The sequence below is a fragment of the Schistocerca nitens genome, chromosome 1 (genome assembly GCF_023898315.1).
Source record: "Schistocerca nitens isolate TAMUIC-IGC-003100 chromosome 1, iqSchNite1.1, whole genome shotgun sequence".
NCBI classification, from domain to species: domain Eukaryota; kingdom Metazoa; phylum Arthropoda; class Insecta; order Orthoptera; family Acrididae; genus Schistocerca; species Schistocerca nitens.
Window position 1 is genome coordinate 1,215,980,785 of NC_064614.1, and position 17,022 is coordinate 1,215,997,806.

The following is a 17,022-nucleotide window of genomic DNA, read 5'->3' on the forward strand; positions in this document are numbered from 1 at the left end:
AGTGCAGAGAAGATGGAGCTGGACCACTGGTGATGAGGGCTGAGGTGGTGATGGTGGGAGGGTCGGCAGAGGCGGCCCGACTGGAGCAGCAGGCGGCGACAACGGACCTGAGGGCGGAGATGGACTGGCACCCTGAGCCAGGAAGCTCGAACCTCAAGGCACCACACAAAGAGGTGGAGCCAATGGGATGGGGGCACCTCCACAGTAGGTGACGATGGGCTCAAGGCAGAGGGCAGTGGGGCAGGCAGTGGTGACAGGGCCGCAACCCGTGAATCTGTAGCTTCCAGCGCAAGCAGGGGTGCAACTGATCAAAGCCATGCGCCACCAACCATCAGCCATATGGACGTCATAGAGATGGTGTCCCCAGTGGCAGGCAACAGTGGCCGTTATTCACTTGGGCTGGTGACCCAACTCTTGCACCCACACCGGTGATCCTGACACGAAGCAGCCAAATGAACCTGACCGCAGCAGGTGCGGTACAGGCCACAGAAGGTGGAGGAGCACGAGTGGCTGTCGGCCATGAAGCAACTCAGCTGCGCTCTGCTGCCCCATAGGCGTGAAGCAACAGGTGCTCAGCAAACAGAAGGGCATCATTCGGCAAAGAATACACAACAAACTACTTCGTTTGGGACTTAAATGTACACTCTGATCATTCTGCTTTGCCATTTCATTGAGAATAGAATGGTGCAGCCATACCAAGATGAATGCTATGATGGGAACGAAGCAATTGAAAAGTGAGAGAAACAAACTGCGGCCCACTGTTGGAAACTAAAGTAGACAGCAACCCCTCAATAAGAACAAACACCCCTAAAGCATAAGAACCACGAAAATGCATCCACAACCAAGAGCTAATAGGAATTTCCACAACTGGCAGTGAGTCGACCAGTGGGACAGATGCCCTGGTAGCTGCCCATTGTCTGGCACATTGCTCATAAGCAACAACAAAACAGACATTTTTGCCATCAACTCCTTGCCAAAAAACATGCCTCCTAGCTGAAAGTTTAGTGCATGAAACTCCCCAATGGTGCTGATGGAGAAGACGTAGAACCTCGTACCATTATGTTGTGGGAATGCTAACCCTGGGAGAGAGGTCTTCTGTAGACGACAGTGAAACACCAACAAAAACAGAGAGATGATACTGTAAGGAGTCTGAAGCCCAACCCTGCAGTTTCTCTGGCCAGCCCTGTTGAACAAACCGAACCACCTGGTGGAGAACCAGTTTGGTGTTAACAGCAGCTGCTATGCACAAGCTCGTAATTGGAAAACACTCTACCACAGCCTGCATTTCAATATCGAGATGGAAGCAAAGAAATTCTTCATGATAAAAGTTGTGATCAGGACCCATAGGAAGGTGGGACAATGTGTCTACACTGGCATGTTTAGACATAAGTCAAAAACGGATTTTGCAATTTTAGTGAGACAAGAACACCACCCAGTGCTGTAGGTGGTGTGCTGCCTTGTCAGGCAAGAAAGTATGAGGGTTAAACAACTTCTTCTTCTTCTTCTTTTTTTTTTTTTTTAAAAAAAACCTGAGAGTAACACTACTGGGCTGGAGTGAGAGATTTAGAGGTGAAACCAACAGGTTGTTCACAGCTGTTGGCATATCTGTGCACTAGGACTGTGCTGAGGCCATACTATTAGGCGTCAGTCACAAAGACAATGTGTTGGTGCAGAGAGTGTAGCTAAACAAGGGGCCAAGAGTAGTTTGGATTTCAACATTTGAAAAATAAATTCACAATCTGGGCTCCAGCAAAAAAGTACATTGTTGTGTAACAAGGTGTGTAATGAGTGGCCCGATGTGGCTGCCCCCAGCAGGAATTTATGGTAGGAGGCTATCTTCCCTGGGAAGATCTGAAGCTCCTTTGTGGATGAGGAGCAAGACACAAATTTAACAGCAGAGATGTGGTCTAGTAGAGGGCAAACACCATCCCACGAGACCTCTAATCCCAAATAAACAATAGAAGGTTGGAAAAAAAAAAAGAAATATTTCATGAGGTTACACCTTGGACAGAAAACCAAGAGTGGAAATTTTTCAGGTGATCAGCTGTGGAGGAGCCCAAAACAACGCTATCATCCAGATAATTAATGTAAACCGATAAGGCATAGTCAATTGTTCTAAAGTGATTGTAAAATTGTGCTAGCCACATGAAAAGGAAGGTGCAAATACTGACAGATACTAAAAGGGGTATTCAAAACCAGAAATTGCCAAGACTTGTTGTCCACAAGAGCCCGGAGATCTGCTTCAGACACATCAATTTTAGGAAAGTACTGGCCATCCAATATTTTTGCCAACAGTTCCTCCTGGTGTGGGAGAGGATATGTATCCAGGATTGACTGCACTATGACAATAGTACTGAAATCACCCCATGAGCAAAGCTTCCAATGGTTTCGGAATAACAAACAGCAGAGATGACCATTCACTCCCAATAACATGTTGCACCATGCCTAGAGATTGAAGTCTGTCCAATTCTGCTGTCACTTTGTCTTTCAAGGCAACAGGAATAGGACGCACATGACAAAAACACGGCCAAGCTATGGATTTCAAAGAAATATAAGCAGATATCGTACCAGATGTGACAAAAGGTGAACAGCATTGGTGACAGAAAATCCAAATGCCTGAAATGCATGCATCCCCAATAAGTTCTCAACCCTAGCATCAGCAACAACCAAAAATGTAATGTAATGAACCGCTGACATAAGAGGCAGATGCCGTAAATTGTTCCAGCAGCACAATCTTCTGTTTGTTATAACTCACCAGTTTCTGTGTGACTGGGCTCAATGGCGGTAGGCCTAAACTCTCAGAGCTTTGAGAATTCAATAACGTCACTGCAGCACTTTTGTCTATTTTTGTAGCTGGAGCACTTGGCAAAACACACTTAACTCAAATAACAACTTGGGAGAAGTCAAGTACTGGAGTCCCACAGTTTACATCCAAGTCCATAACGTGAGCAACCTCGGGTGAATGACACACGGAAACGATTTGGCCTTTCTTCTGTCAAGCACTACAAGTAGCCCAGCACTTAGGGCACGTTGAACATTTGTGCTCGACAAAACAGAAAGGATAAGATGAAAACGGCGAATGCCAACAATGGCACTGTGGCGTCGTAGCTGCTGGGGCCGGCCTTTATCTGCTTGGTGCTGGGCCCACATGTTTACTCGTGCAAGCTATCTGTCATCCTAGTGGGCACATCTTTTGACACTGCTGCCACATCACCCCACACTTCAATTTGGTCACCTGCTGCCTGAGAAACTTCTAGAGATAGTGCTATTTACAAAAACTTCTGTCCATGGGGGGCTGTCCCCAGAGTCGAAGCCTCCTGCTGCACTTCCTTATTCAGAGTTAAACAGGTAATTGTGTCGTGCACCATACAGTCTGCATAAGAGTCATTATGGACATCTGTAACAAACTGACACTTATGGCTAAGGCCTTAAGCTCAGATGCACAGGCCTTGCGGCATCGGTAGAATTCAACTCACATCGCTATGATCTGTTCATTTGTGATGACAGCTGGATGATACATTGCACATGTTATCAAGAGTAAGAGCTGCTAGTTCTTGTAAGGGGGCAAGCAGACACAGTAATTGACACTTTTTGGGTGGAAATCACAAGAGGACGAAGGCTTTGGCCAAATTCAAGTCTGTCACACAAAGCCAGAAACTGCTGTCTGAGTCCTTTTTCGTAAGCTCCCAAATCCTCAGCTGAATCATCATACAGAAGAAAAGTGGGTGAATGGACCGGTGGAACAGTACCCTGTCTGTTAATGGAAGCTAACAAGGGCCAGTGACATGGTGACCATAATGACTAACTTGATTAAACTGCACATAAAGACTGCACACATGGAAACCATTCCAAACTCATTGCCAATTGTGTAGTGACCAAGTAATATATGAAATTGATCCAAGTAACATAAATATAGATTTATTCATAAACCTCTGAACAATAATGGAAAAACCTTTTGTAAATCTGCATATAACAAGACATGGAACGACTGGTGTTAGAAGGAAAACTAACTAAACACAAAGAGGGTTACTGAGAGCTGCTCCATGCCTATATATGTGTGAGCTGTCAGCACATGGTGGTGTGGAGACGGTGCCTTGCGCGTCCCCCACAGGCGGCCTTCAGTGTCCTGCCTGCACTGATACAGTTGGTGGCTGATAGGAGCACAAATGTGCAGCAGCAGCAGCAGCAGCACACACAGAGCACTCACACTCGTAGAAGGATACAGCAGAATTCATGTACATTTTGTGGGACCTTTTTTTTTAATTTCTACTGGCTTGTTGTAATTGATGCTTTTTCTAAGTTTCTGTATGTGATGCATTGTCTGCCTACTTCGGCAGCAGCAACAAATTCTGTTTTGTCAATAATTTTTGCAATGGAAGGTCTTCCATACACAAAAGTTACCGACATTGGCTCCCAGTTCACATCTCAGAAATTTGAAGAATTTTGTAAAAAAGTGGCCTCCACCATGTCACGGCTCCTCTTTTCTACACTCAACTGAACCGGTAAACAGAATGACTAGTACAAACATTTAAGACTCAGATGAAAAAATAGGTTTTGGATGTGTCATTGGAAGTAGCTCTTAACCTGTTTCTCAGTTCTTATAGATTCATCCCTGTTGGTGATAAGGGTCCAGCAGTGTTGATGTACAGTTGTCAGCCCTGGACTCTGCTACATCTGCTCGAGAATACCCGTGGCCAATATGTCTGTGTCTTCCACGCAGTTGAGGGCAGAGTGTTGGGAAACGTCAACCAGCTAAGACCACACGTGGGCAGCTGTGCCCTGGGTGCTCCTCTGCTGCTCCTGCATCTTCTGTCTGTCTGGTCATCTCCTATATCGCAGCGGTGCCCTCACCTTCTCCATTGCCACTGCCAACGTTTTCACAACTGTCTCCTCTGCTGTGGATGTCTCCTGCAGCTCGAAGGAGTTCATCTCACACACTGTCGCAGCCAACACCTCTGCCACTGCTCCCTCCATTGTAGCTGTCGCCGCCTGTTCTGCCACCTTCGCTGCAACCTCCTTCCCTGGGGTTGGACTCTGAAGTGGAAAAGGAAGCTGCGCCAGCATCATCTGTCCTACCATAAGGTCTTTCACGGGAGAGTGGGGTTGGCACCACACCTGTCCACGATCACGCCACTTCCGACCCTATGTACGGATGGCTGTGCGTCACATGACTTAACAACCTACATCGACCACAAGAAATGGATACAAGCACCATGCTCACTTCTTCACAAAGGAAGAGGAGGGCTGTAACTATGAACTTAGTATGTGCACTGCTTCGTAGTCTATGTGTGGAGTTTGTGCTGGATTTGGCCATAGAGATCACTTGGACTGCTAATATGATGGCAGTTGCATGCACAGCCTGCTGACTGGACCTCTGTTGGAACTAACGAGTTTAGAGGCCAGAGTGGAAGGCTTCGCCAGCTACTTCGGTATTGTAATGTGTGTGCTGTTTGAGCAATAAATTATAATGTTCTTGTGTTAGAACAGTATCTGAGGATATCATTAAAATTTCACAGTTATTTATAGTACAGCCTTCTAGTCAACAACAACAACAACAAACTTTTGCTTTGATTTAGTAATGTAGCCAGATGAGAGGTAAAATGATGTCACAGAAATCTCATATTGTTTATAATACACTGACCACATGTGTTATCGGATGGGTGGATAGTGGGGTATGGTGTTATTGAAAGGTGAACATGTAATCAGAACCAACAATAGTAGTCGTTTGCCACATGACTTACCTCTCACACATGCATAGCCATTGATCATGAAAATCTTCCAGTGCTGACCATTGCTCACCTCATCTGTTTGGCAAACTTACTTTGCTTGCTAGAATAGCCCCTTTTAAATGGCTGCTGACTAAGGGGTGGTCTGATGTGAGACAGTCATTTCTGTGCACAGGCAAAGTTACCCATGTACTGCCTCTGTTCTGCATCATTCAGGCAGAAAAAAGTAAATTCTTACATATGGTACAAGTTAGATGCAGGGCATTCAGTAATTTCTGGCAACAAAATTTCTTACATGTGTGATCCATAAACTTACACTGACGAGCAGCTACAATGGAAATGATTGTCAATTTGGAGAGTAGCAACATCACCACCACACAATCTGGAAAGTGCTGTGCCCGCAACATCATAGTAAATTCTACTGTTGTAAATAATTAAATAAATAAGGGATTAGAAGCTAATGTCAAATATTTCTTGTCATTACAAATGTAATTAAGCATACTTACATTAACAAAATGTTAGGGTTGTGTTATGTAAGGTAAAACAGTCTCTAAAGTGCATTTTTATTTTTGTGCTTCTAGTCGTGATTGGAGGCCCTAATTTTACGTTTGACAATCATACAAAAAGACTAACAAATTTATATTTCATTATGTCTGCTATTTTTCTTCCATTGTATCATTTGTTGAAGCTTAATAAAATCAGTTAGCCATGTGTGACAAGTGCGTATGTTGCTACAGTTTAGTTTAACAGGGAATTTTATGTGAAAATTGGAAGTTATGGTTTCACTGGGGTGAGTGTAGTGACAAAGAGAATGGGGTGCTCAATGAGCCCTTCAGGCAGAGTCAGAAAACATACAATTTGTGAACACTTTAAAGAGTAGAAGATAAGAGTTGCTTGAAAGAGGTTGCAAGCAAAGGGCGGACATGAGAAAATTTTGTTAGCAAATTCAGTTAAGCAATACATTTCACTTGCTACCATAATTAAAGAAGAAACAGCCTCATATTGCTGTAAAGGAATGCAGAGCTCAATGGAATAATGTCAGTAAACTTACAGAACAAGAAAAGAAAAGAAAAAAAGTTAGCTGCGAAGTAGCATCATGCGATGGGTGTGTATCAGCACCTACAGGAATAATTAGGTCACAAGTTTTGTGAAACCAAATGCTAAACTTTGCCAAGTATAGAATACTTAGGACAAATGATTTTAACACAGAAGATCAGGTGTTGATGGTTGGGACAGCTGGATATATCCTGCCTAGAAACACAAAACACGGCATTAGGGGTGATCTCTACAAAATAGGACCAGTTACTGAGCACAGAAATGTGGATTTTGTGGAGGTTCTGTGAAGTCATGGCAGGCTTCGGGTTAACTTTGCAGTAAAATTAGTGAATAGAGAGATGGAAATGGAAATGCCGTGTGCCTAGGGCCTCCCGTCGGGTAGACCGTTCGCCTGGTGCAAGTCTTTTGAGGTGATGCCACTTCGGCGACTTGCGTGTTGATGGGGTGAAATGATGATGGTAAGGACAACATAACACCCACTTCCTGAGCGGAGAAAATCTCCGACCCAGCCGCGAATCAAACCTGGGCCATTAGGTATGACATTCCGTCGTGCTGACCACTTAGCTACCAAGGGTGGACAACAGATGAGGGGGCTCCTTGAGATGGATGCAAAATCTCATATTGGTACTGTTCCAGTAGTTGCTGTAAGAGGCACAGGCCATGAAGCAGTCACTGAAATGAACAATGTCATGTTTGAGAGAGTGTTCAGCAACAGGGTGTCAACTTGTTTCTTGGCCACAGCTTGTCGTGGCCATTCATGCAAACAGACAGCTTGTTGCTTGTCATGCCCACATAGACTGCAGCACAGTGGCTGCACCTTAGCCTGTAGATCTCATGACTGGTTTCACAGGTAGCCCTGCCTTTGATGGGATAGGTGACGTTCGTGACCTGACTGGAGTAGGTGGTGGTGGGAGGATGTATGGGACAGGTCTTGCATCTTTATCTATTACAGGGGTACGAGCCATGAGGGAAGGGGTTTGGAGCAGGGGTTGTGTAAGAATGGATGAGTGTATTGTGTTGGTTTGATGGACAGCGAAATACCACTGTGGGAGGGGTGGGAAGAATAGTGGGCAGGACATTTCTCATTTCAGGGCATGACGAGAGGTTGTCTAAACCCTGGCAGAGAATGTAATTCAGTTTCTCCAGTCTTGGGTGGCACTGAGTTACGAGGGGAATGCTCCTGTGCAGCCAGACTGTGTGACTTTGGGAAGTAGTGGAAACTGGAAAGAAACGGCACAGGAGACTTGTTTTTGTACAAGGTTGGGAGGACAATTGTGGTTTGTGAAGGCTTCAGTGAGACCCTCGGTATACTTCGAGAGGGATTGCTTGTCACTGCAGATGCAATGACTACATCCAAATACATGTGCAAATTCACGAAAAGGAAGCAAAAGGGGGAAACAAGATGAAATTTGAGGGAGTTGAGGACAATAAAAGGCGAAAAAACTCACTAAAATTGGTGGGACGTCATAAGGTCAAAGCAAAGAATATATATATTACTGTGGCTAGCAGGTCTGAGAATGGTTAAGTATGAAGAAGGGGGACCACAGATGTGACTGGATGAAGTGGAATTATTGGGTGCGAACTGGGATAGAATGGAGAAAGAGTGGGGGGTGGGGAGGGGTTCGTGCGATGAGATATAAGATTGTGTGGCACTGGAAAGTTGCAGGAAATAGCACATGAAAATACAGGAGATTGACTTAGGGAAAGAGATCAATTGGAAAGTATAGGATTAATTATATTGATGGGAGTAATGTGGGACATAAGATGCTGCACCAACAATCAGCGTGGTCTTGTAGCCATGTGTTGTGCGCAGTCAAGAGACTGGATACACTGTGGTTCCTAAGTATTGTACAAAAATATACAACTGTTAAGCTCCTTTTCTACATAGCTTCCGAAATTTTGTACGCACTTGTCATAGCATGGCACAAGTTTTTGTATGCCTTCTTCATAGAAGGTTGCTGCCTGTGTATTCAACCACATGGTAAAATGTTCTTTCAGCTCGTCGTCATCATTGAAGTGTTGACCACCAAGGACAGATTTTAGGTGTAAGAAGTGATGAAAGTCAATAGGAGCGAGATCCGGGCTGTACGGAGGATGATCAAATGCGTCCCAGTGAAATTCCCGTGAGAGTTGATTGGTCACATTTGCCATGTGAGGTCGGACATTATCATGGGGGGGAGAAAAAAAAAAAGACAACGCCTTTTGACAGTAATCCTCAGTGCTTGTTCTGTATTATGCGGCGCAATTTCTTAATGGTCTCGCAGTAACCATGCGCATTGATTGTTTGGTCTTGTGGTAAGAAATCAATCAGCGAAATGCCTTTTCTGTGCCAAGAAATAGTGCACATGACTTTTTCGCGGTGTCAAGATTTGCTTAGGCTTAACCTTTGTTAGGGATGAAGTGTGCCTCCATTGATTGCCGTTTTGTTTCAGGGTGTAGTACAATACCCAAGTTTCACCCCCCCCCCCCACCATGACTATCCCAGAAATAAAACCCTCGCCTTCTTCACTGTAGCATGTCAAAAAGTGAAGTGCACTGCCCATCCGTTGTTTTTTGTGTTGTTCAGTAAGATTTTTGGGTACTCAACTTGAGCAAAGTTTTCAAAATTTTAGTTTTTCAGTAACAATTTCATGAATTAGTGACCGTGAGACTTGCGGAACTTCCATAGCAAGGGCACTAAGTGTAAACTTATGGTTGTGCTTAATTTTCTCTTCAATTGTGTAAACCAGTTCATCAGTAACCACAGACGGGCGTTCACTTTGTTCTTCATCGTGCACTTGATCACATCCTTCATTGAACAGTCTGGCCCATCTTCTAACCATTGAATCACTCATAGCATTTTGTCCGTAAACCTCACAGATTTCCCGATGAATTTCCTTTTGTCTAACTTTCTTTGTATTTAGAAAATATATCACAGATCTGATTTCACACGTGGCGGCATTTTCAATTACAGCTGACATTATAAAGGAGCACTACAAAGCACACATCAGCAGTAGTGATCTGAAAATGTTGTACATGTCTTCTCCTTGAATCAGAGTAACTGCCACGCATGCTCGGGGCTGCGATCATAGCACTCCCACAGATAGAAACAGAAACGGACCTTACTCAGTGGATGACCCTCATACTTTCATATTATAAATATTACTGTAACATTTTAATAACAACTGTAAAAAATCCTGGACTGTGCACATCCTGTCTGAATTTGACAGATCTTATAATAAGATAAAATCAGTATTTAATATTTTTAAAAGAGAGAGACAGGGAAACAAGCCATAGAAGATTACAATTTGTACAGAAACCAGATGGAAGTTATAAGAGTCGAGGGGCATGAAAGGGAAGAAGTGGTTGGGAAGGGAGTGAGACAGGGTTGTAGCTTATTCCCAATGCTATTCAAGCAAGCAGTAAAGGAAACAAAAGAAAAATTCGGAATAGGAATTAAAATCCATGGAGAAGAAATAAAAACTTTGAGGTTTGCCGATCATATTGTAATTCTATCAGAGACAGCAAAGGACCTGGAAGAGCAGTTGAAAGGAATGGACAGTGTCTTGAGAGGAGGATACAAGATTAACATCAACAAAAGTAAAATGAGGATAATTAAATGTAGTTGCATTAAATCAGGTGATGCTGAGGGAATTAGATTAGGAAATGAGACACAAAGCCGCGAGTGGTTCTAGGCGCTTCAGTCTGGAACCGTGCGACCGCTACGATCGCAAGTTCGAATCCTGCCTCGGGCAGGGATGTGTGTGATGTCCTAAGGTTAGTTAGGTTTAAGTAGTTCTAAGTTCTAGGGGACTAATGACCTGAGATGTTAAGTCCCATAGTGTTGAGAGCCATTTGAACCATTTTTGAAACACAAAGTAGTAGATGAGTATTGCTATTTGTAGAGCAAAATAACTGATGATGGTTGAAGTAGAGATGATATAAAATGTAGACTGGTAATGGTAAGAAAATCGCTTCTGAAGAAGAGAAATTTGTTAACATTGAGCACACATTTAAGTGTCAGAAAGCCTTTTCTGAAAGTACTTATATGGAGTGTAGCCGTGTATGGAAGTGAAACATGGACAATAACTAGTTTAGACAAGAAGAGAATAGAAGCTTTCTAAGTGCAGTGTTACAGAAGAATGCTGAAGATTAGATGGGTACATCTACATCTACATCTACATCTATACTCCGCGAGCCACCTTACGGTGTGTGGCGGAGGGTACTTATTGTACCACTATCTGATCCCCCCTTCCCTGTTCCATTCACGAATTGTGCGTGGGAAGAACGACTGCTTGTAAGTCTCCGTATTTGCTCTAATTTCTCGGATCTTTTCGTTGTGATCATTACGCGAGATATATGTGGGCGGTAGTAATATGTTGCCCATCTCTTCCTGGAATGTGCTCTCTCGTAATTTCGATAATAAACCTCTCCGTATTGCGTAACGCCTTTCTTGAAGTGTCCGCCACTGGAGCTTGTTCAGCATCTCCGTAACGCTCTCGCGCTGACTAAATGTCCCCATGACGAATCGCGCTGCTTAATTACGTAACTAATGAGGAGGTACTGAACAGAATTGGGGAGAAGAGGAATTTGTGTCACAACTGATTACAAGGACGGATTGGTTGGTAGGACATGTTCTGAGGCATCAAGGGATCACCAATTTAGTACTGGAGGGCAGCATGGAGGGTAAAAATCGTAGAGGGAGACCAAGAGATGAATACACGAAGCAGCTTCAGAAAGATGTAGGTTGCAGTAGTTATTTGGAGATTAAGAAGCTCATGCAGAATAGAGTAGCAAGGAGGGCTGCATCAAACCAGTCTCTGGACTGAAGACCACAACAACAATGATAACAACAAGTGTTTATGGAATGTGTGGTTCAGCACATGCCTGGTTTAGTTCTTATTTTAGAAACAGAAAACAGAAAGTTTACATAGGCTATTCAAATAATACAAGAAAAGGACACTAAGAGTACAGGAATGGTGAGAACAACCACTGGTAAAAAAAAAAAAAAAACCTGTCTAATTAAAGCTCAAGAATTTGTTCCAGATTTGGGTGCTAACTGAGTGAGGATGCAGAGGTCTCCTGCATAACCACACACCAGAGTTTAAAAAAAAAAAAAATTATTGCATGGAGCACTTCAAAGCTTTTCTTGTGTTTCCAATCAGCAACATGTAATAGTCTTTAATTTAATACACACAAAAATTCACTTCTGAAAACTATAACAGTATGAGTCAGAATGGCTGGTCTATAGGATGTCCCAGAATGAAAGGTCAGTATTTAGGACTATGACAAGAATGACCATTCAAAGCAAAAAAATTATAGTGAACATGGGCTCTAAAATGCATAGTTTAAGGGCTACAAGCATTTCTTCAATTCGATACTGTGAAAAAATCTCTTCTATTGCAAGCTCTATGCTTTTCATGGACCAAAACAAGAAAAATATCCATAAAAGAATATAATAAAATAATTAAAGGAAGGGGGATTGTACATTAGAAAAGGTCAAGTCCAAGATCCAGTTGAAAAGTTAAGAAATATTGTAGGGCAAGTTCCCATCTCGTGAGTTCAGTATTGGGCAAGATGGTGCCAATGGCCCATGTGATGTAGCAGGCACTCCTATGCCACGAGTCTAAGCAATAAGCCACGTCTGACTTCTTTACTTAATCTCCCAGTCTCAGCAAATCTCTCACTTGATATCAATCATAGCCATAATCTATTCTTTCCAAAGGTCTAGCCTCCAGGTCCCCCACCTAAATTGAGTCACACTATCCTCACCGAAGATTTTCTTTCATTCAGTTGTAACTGCAATGAGAAATACTACTTCATGACTAAATCCCAATTCATAATGAAGAAAGTTAACGTCAAACCCTGTATAGAACAATACCAGATCAATTCTTTTCAGGCATTACAGAATTCCACACTTTCAGCATTGCCTGTCAGTCCTGCCCAAAAACAGTCACTGAAACCCCAAAAGTTACTCAAGCAGAGTCCCGAGCCATCAGTGATCTGAAGGTAGACTGCTCTATCATCAACATCCCTGCAAACAAAGCCGTGGCATTTTACTGTAAGGACTAAGCGGCAGAGGAGATGTCAGTTCTTGGACTCCTCAATACACACAACAATTCCAACTGATCACGTCCTTTCCATCCAGACTGATGGGCAGAAAATGCTCAACACAATAGACCCTCACATCTGCTTCCACAGAGCTCTTTACCCCTCCAGATTCACACATCCCCACCAAGTAATCACTTCTCAAAATAGACCATAACAGCCATACAGGGCACTCCATAGTAGCTGACTCCAAAACCTCCACTGAACCCATCTCAGCCCAGGAAAACTAGCTCCTTCAACCCACTACGCAGAGCCTTCCACGCTACATAAAAAGACACAAACCACTTCCTGGAATGTCTGCAATCCATTCCAACTACTCTCCCAGCTGTAACTCTTCTTATCACAATTGATGTAATCTCACTCTTTTTTAAGTGTTACAGGAATTTCAGATACATGTACAGCCTCTCAGATCTAGAACACTACCTCCACACCTTCATAATCTTATTTATTGTCACAAATAGCCTACATCTTCCTTATGCTTACATTCTTCACCTTAGGGGCACACTCAAATCAGAGAAACTGCTTTGAGAACCAGAATGCACCCATTTTATGCCTACTTTTCATGGGTCACATGGAAGAGGCATTCATCAACCCCCACAAGCTGGGTCCCTCTGGCCTGTTACAAATTTATTGATGACATTTTTGCTGTCTGGACTCATTTCATGCAACAGCTTAACTCCTTTGCTCAATTCAAGTTGACCTGGCCCCTTTCCAGATCCAAAGCCACTTTCCTAGATACTGATCTCCACCTTATCCACACATCCAAATCTCAATCTATAAAAACAAACATTCAGTTTGAAAGCTGTGACCCATCCACTTCAAAAACTCCCTTCCCTATGGCTTAGGTGTTGATGGGAAACATATCTGCTCAACCACCACATTTCTAACATCTACACCAACAACTTGTCCCAGGCTTTCCCCTCCCATAATTGCCCCATAGCTCTTTAACACAAACAAATCTTCCACATAGTTTCATCCTATCACCCTCTGAAAAAGTAATCACTTCCAAAAAACTCTAAAGCATTCCCCTTGTCACCCAGTATCAAGAAGGCCATGAATGTCTCATACTTTGCTTGGTGAAACATATTATTTCCTCGAGTCAAGCCCTGAAATTAGATCCTTTTCCTCAGATCTCCTCATCACTCCACCAACCATCACCTTCTATTGCCCTCTTAATCTCCATAACATTCTTATCAGACCATATGGCATTACCATAAAATTATACCCCCCCTGCCCCCCCCCCCCCCCCCCCGAAGGCTCCAAACCCTCAGTCAGGAAGTATTGGTCAGCCATTCTGTCTTGTATTTTTATATTATGGTGTGAACTAAAATGCAAAAACAGTAGAGGAAATGGCTCAAAACAGTTTCTTGAAGAAGAATATGAAAAACTGTTGTAATTTATGACATACAAGCACAATATGAACAGAACATAGTATCCATCACGTTAAGTTAGTAATTTGTGCTCAACATGAAACAATGTTTGAAACTATATACTATGCGGATTAACGGCTATGAAGAGTGGCAGTGAAGCACCATTTAAGAGGAATTAAGTACCTCCTGAATCTGTAAACTGTCACTTACAGCAATGCGACCATCGGTTGACCCACTATGTTGTAAGACACTGTCTGAGCCAGTCAGCAGCTTCACCAACTCTTGCCGATCATGAGGCAGTGACCCACCACTCTGAGCCTGCTCCTGTTTCAGCACAGCCAAGCAGTTCTCCACAAACTGATGCCATCGCTCTAGCCCCACCTGTGTCATGTGTACAAAATAAAAGATCTTTTTTAATTTTTAAAAATTTCTTGAACATGGTGTAAATTAATGCTTCAGGGAATAAATAACATTTAGTGTGTTAAGTGTTTAACTTTCTGTTAGAACAGGGCTGATATATAGGTGAAGTCTTTCTGAAAGAAAAACCTTAGCATTTGCCAGAATTTATTTAGGGAAAATCTAAATGTGGATGATGGTTTTGATCCTCTTGCTCCCAAATACTGCTCCAATGCTTTAACTGCTGAGCCACCTTACTTGGTAGGGAATACACGGTTGGTGAAGAGAGTTTTTCATAACGAAATAACATTCCTACGTAAATGATTTATCCATTATTAAAATGTTATTTGAAATTAATAAACACATTGGTCAACGACAACATTAGCACCACCAACGTACTGACAATATAAACCCATCCGGGCAATAGCACCATAAATTGGCGAGGGCTGCTAATCAGACACACATACAGTGCGTATAATATCAGTGAGAATGCTGTATGTGTGTAGAATAGGGAAAGAGGGCGATCAATCCGAGTTTGACTGAGGGTAGATTGTGATAGCCCAGAGGCTTGGCACGAGCATTTCGGAAACTGCATGACTGGTGTGTTTGAGGAATGTTGTTGTGAGTGCCTTTAAAATGTGATGAAAACAAGGCGAAACCATGTCCAGACATTGTGGGGTTGGGTGGCCACCTCTCATTAAATATGTCTGGTGTTGCAGGTTGGGCAGATTGGTGAAACAGGACAGATGGCAAACTGTGGCGGAACGAACATAAGATTTTAATGCTGGGCTGAGTACAAGTTTGTCTGAACAGACAGTGCATCAAGCACTCCTAATGATGGGCCTCCATAGCCAATGACCCATGCTTGTGCCAAAGTTAACACCACGACATTGGCAACTACGACTGAAATGGGAATGTGACCATCAATATTGGACATTGGCGCAGTGGCAGGGCACTGAATGGTCTGACAAATCCCAATACCTTCTTCATCATGCTGATGGGAAGGCACAAATCTGTCTTTGTCCAGGGGAACCATTTCTTTACAGCTGTACTGCAGGACTGAGACAAGCAGGTGACTGCTCCATTATGCTCTGGGGAACATTCACATAGGTATCCATGGGTGCAATAGAGATCGTGCAAGGCACCATGATGGCCAAGGAGTATCATACACTGCTTGCAGACCACATACACCCCTTCATGATGATAATGTTTCCTGATGACAGTGACATTTTTCTACAAGATTATGCATCATGTCACAAGACCAGGACAGGGATGGAGAGGTTTGAGGAACACAGCTGAACGTGGCGTCAGAGCTCCTTGCCCCCTACCCAGAATTTATGGGAATTAGTTGATTTGCGAGTGCAGAAGTGGTGCCAATTCCCTCCAGTGACCTACCAAGGCCTCATTGCTTCCATGCCACAATGTGTTGCTATTATTATCCTCGCCAAAGGCAGACACAGCATCTATGAGGTAGGTGGTCATAATGTTCTGGCTGATCAGTGTGTATTAGTCCCATAAATATTTAACGAATGTTTATAAATAATCATTTTTAAATCATCTTCAAAGGCAATAAAAATTATAAAAGACAAAAAGCTCTTAAAATTTCATGTTTTAATTCTGCAATGGTGCCTTTTCCTATTTTCCTATACTGTTTAGGCTTGTCCTACAACAGCTGCTGTAGGTTTGGATTTTAATTAGTAAATATCTGCTTTCAAGAATATAGCTGCATGTCTTTTTGCAAAAAAAGGGAAACATTCCATGTGGGAAATTATACACACACACACACACACACACACACACACACACACACACACAAATTTCAAGCTTTCGCAACCAAAGGTTGCTTCATTAGGAAAGAGGGAAGGAGAGGGAAAGAAGAAAGGGTGTGGGTTCAAATGGAGAGGGTAAGGAGTCATTCCACTCCTGGGAGTGGAAAGACTTACCTTAGGGGGAAAAAAAGGACAGGTATAGACTCGCGCGCGCGCCCACACACACACACACACACACACACACACACACACACACACACACACACACACACATCCATCCGCAGTAATACCATATATGTGCGGATGGATTTTGTGTGTGTGTGTGTGTGTGTGTGTGTCTACACACACACACACCTGTCCTTTTTTTCCCCCTAAGGTAAGTCTTTCCGCTCCCGGAATTGGAATGACTCCTTACCCTCTCCCTTTGAACCCACATCCTATCTTCTTTCCCTCTCCTTCCCTCTTTCCTGATGAAGCAACCTTGGGTTGCAAAAGCTTGATGTATGTGTTTGTGTGTTTTTTATTGTGTCTATCAACATACCAGCGCTTTCTTGTTTCGTAAGTTACAGCATCTTTGTTTTTTATATATATTTTTCCCCACGTGGAATGTTTCCCTCT

The 17,022-nt window shown here is 43.1% G+C and overlaps 1 protein-coding gene across 1 annotated transcript in view; it reads right to left on the bottom strand.

Annotated features, from left to right (window-relative positions):
• Window positions 1-17,022, bottom strand: part of LOC126201236 (NCK-interacting protein with SH3 domain) — a 104,483-nt gene that overhangs the window by 60,254 nt on the left and 27,207 nt on the right. Inside the window, exon 3 of the mRNA XM_049936770.1 lies at window positions 14,450-14,620. Within this exon, the coding sequence (XP_049792727.1) occupies window positions 14,450-14,620 (171 nt within the window). The remainder of the gene's footprint in view (window positions 1-14,449; window positions 14,621-17,022) is intronic.